General features: G+C 35.9%; 1 protein-coding gene across 3 annotated transcripts in view; it reads left to right on the top strand.

Annotated features, from left to right (window-relative positions):
- Positions 1–12,198, top strand: part of RYR3 (ryanodine receptor 3) — a 477,864-nt gene that overhangs the window by 97,146 nt on the left and 368,520 nt on the right. For all 3 annotated transcript variants that reach the window (XM_067558027.1, XM_067558029.1, XM_067558028.1), the window contains 2 exons: positions 1,511–1,618; positions 2,417–2,491. In XM_067558027.1, coding sequence (XP_067414128.1) covers positions 1,511–1,618; positions 2,417–2,491 — 183 coding nt within the window. The remainder of the gene's footprint in view (positions 1–1,510; positions 1,619–2,416; positions 2,492–12,198) is intronic.

Here is a 12,198-nt window from a genome sequence, read left to right as displayed (position 1 = left end):
TAGCATAGTCATTAGCATAGTTAGCATAGTCATCTCTGGATCCCTTTGTGCTTGTACTGATCTGGTTGGGTATTGTTTGTAGGCATTATGAGGTATTTTCTTCTCCCTATGAACGGCTTCTACAGCAAGTTCCTACTCAAAGTTATTCTTGAGAAGAGTCTGTTGCGTCTTTTGGAATACTTTGTTCTTGGCTGTTGCTAGCATGAGATTAGGATGATTTTAATGTTGCTTTGGGCCCTAGCCTAAGTTTCAGTGTCCCTTACTTTTCTTGCCACACTCCCTATTGCAGCCTGGACTCACTATAGCAATTTTTTCTGGGATCTCTGCGTTTTCAGGCATCTGCCCATTTTGTTGCTAGTTCTTTGCAGTTTTTTGGCTGTTCTGGATAGAGGCCTTGTTTGTCTGTTTTCCTTTCCCCGTCTTTCCCCTTTACTAGTGGTGTTGTGTGATCTACTTGATCTTTATTCAGTCCACTCTGACACCATGCAGAGATTGCAGAGACCTGGAATGTGGTGGCTGGGGTGAATGGAAGACTGGCTTCTTTGATAGGTGTGGCTGACTCTGCAACTTGTAGGGCCTGCTAACTGGGTATCAGTATATACTTTTATAAAACCCTGTTCCCTTGTAGAGGCATCTAGGTCTTATACTTATTTTGGCAGAGCTGTCTTATAATCACTGTTTGGGTAAACTCTAAGTACCTACTTCCAACACATCAGGTCACTGCTTGAGAATCACGGAGAATGGAATACATATGGACAATCACTTGATGAAACAACGGTTACTTACCTTACAGTAAGTGTGGTTCTTTGAGTTGTGTTGTCCATATGTATTCCATGATCTGCCTCCACCCTTTATGCCCTTGGATGGGTAGGTGTGAAGACATTCAGGGCACAGGCGTGGCCCTATGAACACTGCTGGCCAACACATTCCTGTAATGAGTATATGGGACATGTGCACCAAGAGTGGAAAACATATTGAAGAACTACTGTTACTGTTAAGTAAATAACTGTTCTTTCAAGTTACAGAACTAGTGGATAGAAACTATTTCCACTTTTTTTTTTTAATATAAGCATTATAATTCAATAACTACAGATCTTTTAATGCTACAGTTAATATTTTTCTTCTAATGTGAAATACATTCAGGGCTGGGATATAAAATTATAATTGCAGATGTTTCCTTCTAGTTTTCTGTTGATGATTTGTCATGATTAAATATTTTAAGAGCTGAGAAAGCAGATACACTTTTCTGCTTTTGGGCCTGAGGACCCATTATTTTAACAGTAGCACAGTGCAGTTAATAAAAAAGGAAAATTATTGCAGCAAGAATCTTCTGAAGGAGGGAATAACATTTTTATACAAAAACTTGTATAAACTTAAAAAACAAACATTTTTACTTAAAATTCATGTTTATTTGTGTGTGTGCATGCGTGTGTGCATTCATGCTTTACATTTTGTTTAAACTGACCAATTATATAATTCTTGTCCTTTTGTGCATCTCTTGTTTTTGCAGTATGTTCCTCCAGATCTTTGCATCTGTAATTTTGTGCTGGAGCAGTCTCTCTCTGTCAGAGCCCTACAGGAAATGCTGGCCAACACTGGGGAGAATGCCAGTGAAGGGGTAAGTAAATTATTTTCATTTTGGCATCAAAGGCATACAACTTGGGACTGTTTCTCGTTTTCTTATCCTGATCAAGGACCTTTAGGACGGAGGGCTTCTCAGAATGGGGTAATAGGTACTTCAATATTCCTTTTATTTATGGTTGCCATTGCTTCCTCACCCTTATGGTGCAGACAATTTTTCATATTGAGTAATTAGGGACATTTAATATACTTAGCCGATGAAAGAAAAGGCAACCACCCTCTTCAAAGATCATTTACTGTAGTTCAGAACTGGCTGCTGAAAGATGCAAAAGTGCACCATTGGAATGACCCCAGCTTCTGCCAGCTGAAGGCCTATGAGTTTCATAAGGTTGCTTTTAAATTTAGATCATCTACATGGTAGCACTATAAACCCATCAGTAGTCACAAAGTCAGAATAAGAGTATTATCTTTAAAGTTAACTGTTAGCTATTTAAGTCCATCGATCAACCAAGTAAGGTGACATAATTTTGTTTAAATATGATATTCTGGACTTCAAACATTAATATACTTTTTGAGGTTACTGTAACTAAAGAGTTGTTTGTCAGAGAGTTCGATTAATTACCTAACTTATGGTGAGGGAGCAGGAATTCTCCTGTGGAAATATTTCATTGCAGGTTGTTTTTCTGTGTTTCTGCATCTCTAAATGTATTAAAACACAATTATATTTAAGTATTGTATAGTCTAGTGTAAACTCACATATGAAAGAGATTTGAAAAATAAAAGCTGCAAGTTCTTTCTGTTGTGCTTATGTGTTGTGTCACTGGTGGAATGTTAGACCACTGCAATATCAAGACACAAGAATGAAAAAAAGAGGATTTTCATACTGAAGAAACTTCCAGATGTCAGACAAGTAAATATACTTCAGAAATGTACTTTCTCTTGCCCTATTTATTACTGATAAAGCTATTTGAGTTTACAGACTATGATTTGCTCTTTCACAGTCATTTTCTCCTTTTGTGATCTGGAAGTGAAGTGGTAATACTTATTTTTGGCATCATAATCATTTCTTTAGCAATAGATGTGAAGGTGTGAGTAAAAACTGGCCTGAAACTGAAACCCGGATCCCAATTACTCTGAATTTTGATTATCTTCTTTCTTTACAATGAGACAAACCTAAGTCCTGCATCTGAACCTCCTGTTTGGGAAAGTTCACATGCAAAGGTTCACACCTTTGCATCTCTGAACTGTTGCTAATTCTAAACATGTATAATGATTGTGCAAGGTATTAAAAGTACTAAAAGGGTCAAGTATCATATAATACGATACTAAGGGTCCCTTTTTAAAATAAACAAATGTTTGGCTCTAGTCCCTACCTAGAACTTTAGTTACACTTACGGAATCTAGGAACATAACACGAAAATTCCTGGTCACCCTTATTTGTGCCATTCGCTCATTTATCAAGCACATAGAATCTTGGATACCTAGTAACACACCTTCTTAATTTGTTAGGGGAAGGAACAAAGAACTCATTAATTAATACTGTGGAATCAAATAAAAACTCTAAAATGTGAGCGTGCTGCAACAGAGTTTGTATGATTGGCTTGAATGTAGGGGGCCACAAAACTCTTATCCAAAGCAAAACTCTACCTAAACCTCACTCTCAACTCCAGTTCAGCCCTGGCATCAGTCAAACAGGCGAATGGCTCCCTGGGCTTGTACCAAGCATTATCTGCTATGGACTACTTTGGTCCATTGAGGTTGGCTATAGACTGCTTTGGTTTGCTGATGTAAACTATAGGCTGTGCTGCCCACCCAGGTAATCACCAGGCTGCCGATGTCTGCTGTGATTGGATGCTTCAATCACTTTCGAAGTCTAAATTGAAGCCATTCTCACTGGACTGGGAGCCCAGAGCAAAAGAAAACTGAATCTCAACTCTCAATTTAATTGCTTTGGGCTCAAATGCCCAATCTGAGCCAACCAGTTGTTATAATACAAACTCTAACTTTCCCCACATTCTGCGCCATATAAGTAGTATTACATTTAGTTATATAATACATTTTAACATGCACTCCTATGAACAGAGCAAGAAATTCAAAATAATACCACTATGTACACTTTACGTAACTACATGGCAACAACTTCATATATATATATATCAAATTAACCTGCGCACGGCTAGATGACCCTAAAATTTTTCTCTTTTCTGTTACCGGGGAACTTGAAGACTCCTATTTTCCTCATAGCGCTGGAGCTGCACAAAGGATTATGATTTCACTGACAAATCAGGTGGAAGGAAAAGTGGAGCAGTGAGAGAGAAAACTGAGTGTTCTTCAGATTAACAAAAAGAATCCACCATATATATATATATTGATTGATTATTGGTATTGATTATATATATGTGGTAATTAAAAAATAATAATTTGGCATAATATCCTTTTTTGTACAAATGCTGGATTATTCCAAATTTACCTCATAATGAAAGCCTCCTTGGACTCAGATTTTCCATGCAGTCTTCCTATTTCTTTCAATGTGTGTTGGGCCAGGCCCTAAATGCATTTTTAGATCATATTATTAGTTTTCATATCTATGAAATCACTACAGTGTGTCAGCAGATGCACATATATCAAAATTTTTATATTAAGGTGCCGTAGCTATAGTTCACAATTAATAATTAGGTTATTTGCAAATTTGAAACAGCTACCCAAAATGCCAAGTTAACCATATTGCATGTTAACAGAAGAAACTTTGTTTTAGATAACAAGCAATTTTTCCATTTTCAAGCAATGCAAAGGAAAAAAATGGACACCCACACCCAAAATGGTTCAGAAATTTTTATCCTTCCTACGTGATATAGAAGAAATAGCCAAAAATATTATTTAATTTATAAAGATTTGTTTGTGAGTGTAGACCTCATGTGGAATTTTCATCCCAGAGAAAATTGGTATAGCTAATATATACCCAAAACAGTTAAAGATTTATATGGTTTCAAAAAAAATATTAATAATGTGTTTTTAAAAGTTATTCAGCTTCTGCAGATGTTTCTGAAACTTGCTTCTTTTCAGAGGGCCAGCACAAGGCCTGTGTTCCACCATTTTGGTGTGACTTAAGAGGTACTTAACTTCGTGCTAGGCCTTAGCATGATGGTGAAATTCACTTTGTGAGATGATCTCCCATTGACTTCAGAAGAATTTTAAAGTAATCTCCAGAGTGCTTTTAGAATCAAGTCCTTCATGATTTTGCATGTATGCTGGAGAGTATTCAAACAAAGTTTTATTTTGAGAGAAAAAAAAAAAAGTATCTTGGGATCACAAAGACACACACAAAAAATCTAAAGCTGGTGAATTTTTGCACTCCTGTAATCTAAACAGACTGTCAAACTTTTAGACCCTCAAATTTACTTTCTTACCAGTTGCTTCTCTTGTGCTGGTGCTGAAGATATTCTGCTTCTTTTTAAAAAAAATTAAACAACTTTTAAATATAATCCATAACCCCAATGTCTTGGTCAACAGTCAGGTCATGTTTAAAAAATAAAATAACAATAAAGTCAATATGCACTGTCTACAAGCATATTGATGCAATCCTTTTATGTGTGGAACTCACAATAACTTTACTGGGAGATGCATACACTGAGAACTTACAGAATTAGTACTATATGTAAGCACATTATTTTGCATACAGTTCTATTAGCACAAATCCTAGAGATCATATGTGTATATGGTATGGGGTGGGTGTGTGTACGCAAATATATGTATATACATGTAGAGTATATGATGTGGTATAAAGTGTTGTGGTTTATCAGAATGAGTTTGGGATGATTGCATTCGTTACTCTTGAAGATGAAGAACTAAATAAGTTATGCAAATCAACCAAAAGAAGTTCCAATAAAGAATTTACACCATAATAAGCCAGCATGTATTGTACTTATGTCACATATTTGACAGAAATACTACTTTAGAGGTGTTTTAGAGACTTGGTACTATTTTGGATATCTCCCCACCTGTAAAAATAAGCTACTTTAGTACCACAAATTTAATTGTGCAGTGATAAGGAAGAAAAAAAAGTAACTAAATTGTTTTCACTTAGTTTAATCGTTTACAATAGTGCAGAGTCAAAGCAGGGTTTATCACCCAGATCATTCCAAATCAGGAGGGACCTGAACCTGTCTTTCCCAAGTCAGCACCCTAACCACGATGCTATAGTGTGTCTCCCTTTCTCACCCAGTTTCAAGAATCTCATTTTCTTTCCAATCCAAAACAAACATCAAAATGGAATTGTTTTCTGACCACACCTAATCCTAATTTTTTTTACCTGCAAAAAGAAACATCTTTTACATAAAATGAATGTTATTGCCTAAAAGTTTTACAAAGTTTCCATAAAGACAGTTGACTGGATTGATTTTGGAAAATTTGAGGAGGAAATGTACTTAGGTGCTGAGATTTTGTATGCTTCATTTTAATGTGCCTGGTGGAGTTGTTTTCGAGCTGTGGAAAGTGGACAGACCTGTTTCTGCATCAAACCTATAATGGGAAGGATTTTATCATGTTAAAAAGGGCACCCAAATGTATGTGTCTGGTGATATTTGTATGTAATGTATCAGATGAATCAGAATTTATGTTTATATGTACAAGACATTTTGTGTGTATATTCGTGTCTATCTGATCATCACAGTTCACAGCTAAGTTGGAGTTCAGCTTTCTACTTAACACAGGGATTTATTCATTGGGCTTTGTATGACGAATACAATGTATACTTCCCTAAATGACAAAACACCATCTATGGGGCAGATCCTCAGATGGAATAAATTGTCATAGTTCCATTGAAATCAATGGAGCTGTGATAGTTTACCACAACTGAGGGAGGGATCTGTCTTTGAGAGTTAAGATTGATTGATTTTTTTTTCAAGAAATATATTAAATCAGTTTTAATTACAATTAATTAGAAATAAGCCCTTTAAGAAAGTTTACTTTTTGAGCCTCATGATTTGTTAGGCTCCTCTAGAAAATTAATTACTGATTTTTGAGATTGAAAAATTGAGTAACTTGTAGAATTTTTTTCTAGCATCTATGAGGAAGTTTGACTTTTCATAATAAATTTTAAGTTTATTTGTTGATGATATTCATCATAACTTTTCTTTTTTTGTCACATTGTTTACTGTCAATTTTTATAACATCAATTGGGTAAACCAAAAGCTAAGTATTGATTTAAAAAAACCATTGTTTCTAGCCTTTCTGGTTTTATAGAGAAAATCTGTAAAATATGAGCCAACTGTTGTATTTACTGGCTAGCAATGCAAAATTTTGTATTGACTTGTTAGCAGTGGCTCTTGCCACAGGATCTTCATGAAAGTGACCAGCTGACTCAGGAGTGTACGTGAAAGGACTTTTTTGGTTGGAGATCCTTTTCCAAGCTAAAAAGCCTAGGTAATTCATATACACTTCATATTATTTAAGGTCCCTGCACACATCACACCGGACAACAGACTCAAAGGCAAGGAAATTAATAAGTTAAGCCATGTAACAGTACATATCCTTTACTCTTCCATCCATGGGCTGACAACTTACCTCTAGCCTATATCACCTTCCCACTAGTGACCAACACAAATAATGCACCATAATCTTATCTCTGTTGTAATAAGGATGTCAGCCTTCTATGAACCCCTTTTCCAGACTTGAATGAGTATGATATTCTGGAACTCTGCAGAAAAGGGTCGAGGGGTCTGTTTGTGGTGTTGAGTTTGGGGGAGGAGTTGCAAGAAGGCTGACATCTCTCCTTAGGTGGATGTAAGGTTGCAGGGCATTGTTTATGGTTTATGGTGGTTGAAGTCGCTGTGAGGTGTCTTTCTCTGGATGGAGGAGCAGAAGGTGTGCACTAATCGATGATTTAACTTTTTCTTGCTTTTGAGGGTTGGGATCAGGATCATTGTGTGTACTCTAACTATAAATCTTACCCAATGTAGTATTTATGTGTGTGCCTGTGTGTTGGCAGGTGTATATTTTTGTTGCTTCAAACAATGTAAATTTTAAAATACAGTGTTTGATTAGTATTCAAAGTTTTATATTTAAAACTATATTGTTAGAAAAAGCAACACCAGGCCTACTGATTACCAGACCTGTTTTGCTATAGCATTTGTGAACACAATCTAATTGATTACTATCTTTGTGTGAGAGAGTGTGTGTGACACAATAAGAGAGCACAAAAGAATCAGTTTTTGCTCAAGCTAATAACAAAAGTAGTAGTAAATGTAAATAAATGTTTACTAATCTTTTCCATTGTCTTTTTTTTTTTTTTTTAAATGGTAAAAGCAAGGGTAGCTAATTTTCTTGCTGGCTGCTTTCCTTGGATGAATTCATCCTCATAAATATAATGATGTAACAAAACTGGAATACGATTACAGTGATTTACAGCTTCTTGCAACTCATTTTATACGTTAGCATGCAGCTTACTAGCCAGTTTGCTGATGGGATCAGTACTGTGTCGGAAGAGAATGAATGTCAAACATTACATCACTGTTTATTTCAGTCATTAAAAATTCCTGACAAGGGTAGTTCCATCCTTTGTCATCAGTGTTTATGCTGTTTGAGTTTATTGAACTATAACAAAATACAAACAAAATATTTGAACACATCCACAGTAAAATCATATGCACAACTAAATTTTCATTTATCATTTTGTTTTTCACTTTGCTAGCCTAGTGACCTCTCCGAATGGGTATGTTCTTCCTTTCTTCATTTAATATACATATAGTTTGCATGAAACTGACTTCAGTTCTACTTTTAATAAATTAGACCTTTCACTTGTAAGTGATCAGAACAGTTTCATTCTTTGTGCCTATTGTGTGTTGTGGTTTAAGATGGGGCCCACACACCTCAGAGCTAACGATCAGTCAGTTAAAATATTGGTCTCTGTCTAGCTGCATTCTTTGTCCCTTTAAAATAATAGTTTTAAATTTTGTAAATGGAGGATCTCTGAAATCTTAAATTTCTGAAGATCTTTGAAATAGGTGATCTGATGTTCAGTAAATTAAACAATTGTATTAAAATCTAAGGGAAGCATGCAATCTCTCTTAACCCAAGTTAGTAGAAAATACAGCTTCAAATGCTATTATGCAGTTACGTATAACTGTGGAGTGCATAATAAGAATGAAAAAAGCTAGTGGAAAAAATTACCTACTCATTGTGAGTTCAATTCTGCACCTTATGTAAAATAAATGATATCTTACCTGTAGCCCCATTAAATCAATTGGATAACTTATGGAACAAGGTGCCCCTCTAATGAGTAAGGGTGGTAGAGTCAGGCCCTACATGCGAAATCTGTGGCATTGGGTCTTTAGCAAGATGGCAGTGAAGAAAACTAGTTTCATCAACTTGTTTAAGAAATCCCAAAACGTCAAGGTCAAACTAGCTTTTTACATTTTGCAATCTCATGAGTAAAGGCATTTTCAAGTGAAAGAACATATAACATTAAATCTACTTACTAATATATGTTTCTCTTGTTCTCTACCACCTACTTTTCTGAAAATAGAACTTCTGTATTTGAAACAAGAATAACTTTTTTTTTTTTTTAATATTCTATAAACACTAAAATTTTTCTTTTTTTGGTGAATATACAGAAGGAGTAGTTGAGCATTTGTAATGATACTTTTATTGGAGGCAAAGGCTAACTTATTAACTGTAGGGTGATTGCTTAAAATATACTTATGTATGTTAATGCAGTATTTCTAACTGTATTCACAAGCCTGCATTAGCCTATAATTTTAAATGTCTGAATAGAAAAAGCATTTTGTTTTCAAGCATTTTGAGGCTGTAATTAGCTACCAAAATCCATACTCACCAATAATATTGAAATTCAGAAATTTATTTTATATAGACTTTTTTGCCTCCATTTAGCATGTCTATTCAAGTTTTATTTTTTCATGATTTTAGTATTCATGAAAAGAGTCGTTTGAAGAGTTTGACTGTCCAGTATTTGAAAATTTAACCTGTTTGCTCTGTTTTTGGTTATGAATTGAAGACATGAATCATTTGTGCAATGCTTGTGGGTGATGGTCACGTGATGTGAATGTGACCAAACATATTGCATTTGTTACAGTGAGAAGGATTCAAACCTGTTTCATAAGGTGGATTAGAATTTATTCCATCTGCAATTTTTACCTAGATGAAGCGATGGAGTCAAGTAACACTAACATGTTTAAGTTTAAAAAAACAACCTAAAACCTGATTCTCTTGAATGTAACAAATCTATATTTATTTATTTATTCATAGGCTGTGTTTCTTCAGTGCTATATAAACACTGAAATGTATAGGATTGTAATTGCAATGCTGGCTTAAAAACAAACTGGATTTAGAGGTCTCATGGCTATACATTATTCTTTTGAAATATGATAGAACCTGTCTAAGTATCTCACCTCATAGATAAAATCTGTATGTTTAATATTTGATTCTGACATAACCCCATTACTTTTTTGCTCAAAATCTGATACACAGTTGATGTTGTAATGATGACTTCAACAGTTTTGTGTAGACTACTAAAGAGAATAGATCACCTGTAGAAATATGATTTGTGGTTTAGGTTGGAATGTATTAAGTATTATTAGTGGTGATTTATTAAAATGTGACAGATGCTGTAACTGTAGGCCTAATTCAGCAAATCAACATGGTGAATGGTCCCATTGAAGACATTGGGACTGCTCATGTGAGTAAAAGTATTCAGATCTGGTCCCCTGTCAGGAGTGTTGAAAACAGGTTCCCATAAAATTTGTTTCTGTAAAGCATCAGCACTGGCAGCAGAATTTTCAATGTGCTGTTTCTGAAGCAAGTGAACTTCCCCTGAAGTACTGAAATTCCCCTGAAAGCCATTATTTTTAAAAATGGTTTCAACACTATCCTGGAGATGTAAACTTATTCTTTTGTGTAGTCCAGTGGTGTCCAACCCATGACCCTCATGGGCCTCTTAAGCAGAATTGATTACAAACGTGTGCCTTGAGTCTACCCTGAAACTTTGAAATGAACATGTATGAATAAAGTTGGTCACTACTACCACTTTCTCAACTGTCTTCCATGACCTGCAGCCTCAGGAGCAGCTCGGATGTAATCCTGCAGCACTCTGAGTCCTGGTCTACACTTACCTGGGGATTTGGCAGCAGTTGACGGGAGTTACACAAGCTATTCTGCGTACCTTGCGTAACTCCCATCGACTGCTGTGCTTCCCTTCTGTGCGGTGTCTTCACTGCACTGTGCTGATGGAAACCACATCTGCTCCCAGATTAAGCCAATGAGAATTTTATCATTGACTTCGAAAAGACCAGATTTAGGCCAATACTGAGCACCTTTGAAAATGTTGCCCTCCATATGTTTAGCAATTGTTCCATAATATAACATATCACTGCCGCTTGAGGGGGTGGTTTACCAGCATCGACTTCTGGATCGATTAAGCGGGTCTTCACTGACTGCTCAATTGATCCAGATAGGTCAATCTGATGGTGGTGACTTTGCCGCCACCAGTATTGACATACCTGAGCCTCGGCTCTTTCCATGTGTTACTTCTCATGGGAATGAGGAGAGTAGATCTGGTTGCTCCATTGCCTGCTTACCTGCCATTCTGTGGGAGCCCCAGGGAGAGCAGGATAGGAGTTCAACTGGCTTTGCTTGACCTTAGGAGAGTGTCTATTAAAAGATGGCACTTCTCCCCCGCACAGCCACCCAGGAGACAGTTGGGAAAGAGGAGAAAATGAAAACCAACAACCAGTTTTGGTTCCCTGATTCTTTGCCCCAGCTCAAATTAGAACAGTTTAGGGGTTGTTCTGACTTGCACCCACTTGCAACTGTTCCCTAGGGAGCTATACACCTATTGGGAATAACTGGAACACTGTGAGCCTGCAGGGTAGTAGATGCATAGGGATTCCTGTGTCCCAGCTTGGAGTAGTTCCAGAAGGGGATTAGTAGAAGGCTTTTTTTTTTTTTTTTTTTTTTTTTTTCATTCTTTGCAGCATGTGAGTGGCACAAAGGAAACGAAATACGACAGAGAATTTGCCACTAAATATTGATTGTCTCCTGCCCCCTTTAAAATAATGTTTGGCCTTGGACTGAAAAGTTTGAATACCATTTGAACTATTTTACTACTACCACTTTAAACTATTATGGTTATTGTCCCTGATTTCCAGTATTGTACATTTTAACCCTTCAAATGTTGTAACTTCTTCGTTAATATTTAATATATTTAATATATTATATATTTAAAATTTAAACCCTCCCTAGCTTTACTTTATTTAACTTCTCTTAGATAGCAGTCAGGGGAAATTTTCAAACATGACCTGTGAATTTGCATGGAAATATTTTCAGGCTTGCAATTTTGGACTCAGAAGTTTATTTTTATTAATACAAGCATTTGATTGTGCAAATCCAAGTTTGGAGGATGCACAATATTTGTGGCTTCAAACTGCATGCCCAAAAAGTTGGCCATGCAAATTTAGAAGCTGAATTTTGGCCACTTTGAAGACTTAGTACTTTGATTAAAGTATATGAGTGGGTAATAATTTTAAAACTGATTTTACACATTCTGTTTTAAATTATAAAAATAAAACATATCCATTTGTGTCTTCTATGGATTTAGTGTTAGAA

The sequence above is a fragment of the Emydura macquarii genome, unplaced genomic scaffold (assembly GCF_026122565.2).
Source record: "Emydura macquarii macquarii isolate MOO-44397 ecotype Brisbane River unplaced genomic scaffold, CSIRO-AGI_Emac_v2 contig_1876, whole genome shotgun sequence".
Lineage (NCBI taxonomy): Eukaryota > Metazoa > Chordata > Testudines > Chelidae > Emydura > Emydura macquarii.
The sequence above is the reverse complement of the archived record's forward strand: the minus strand, read 5'-3'. Positions and strand labels throughout refer to the sequence as shown.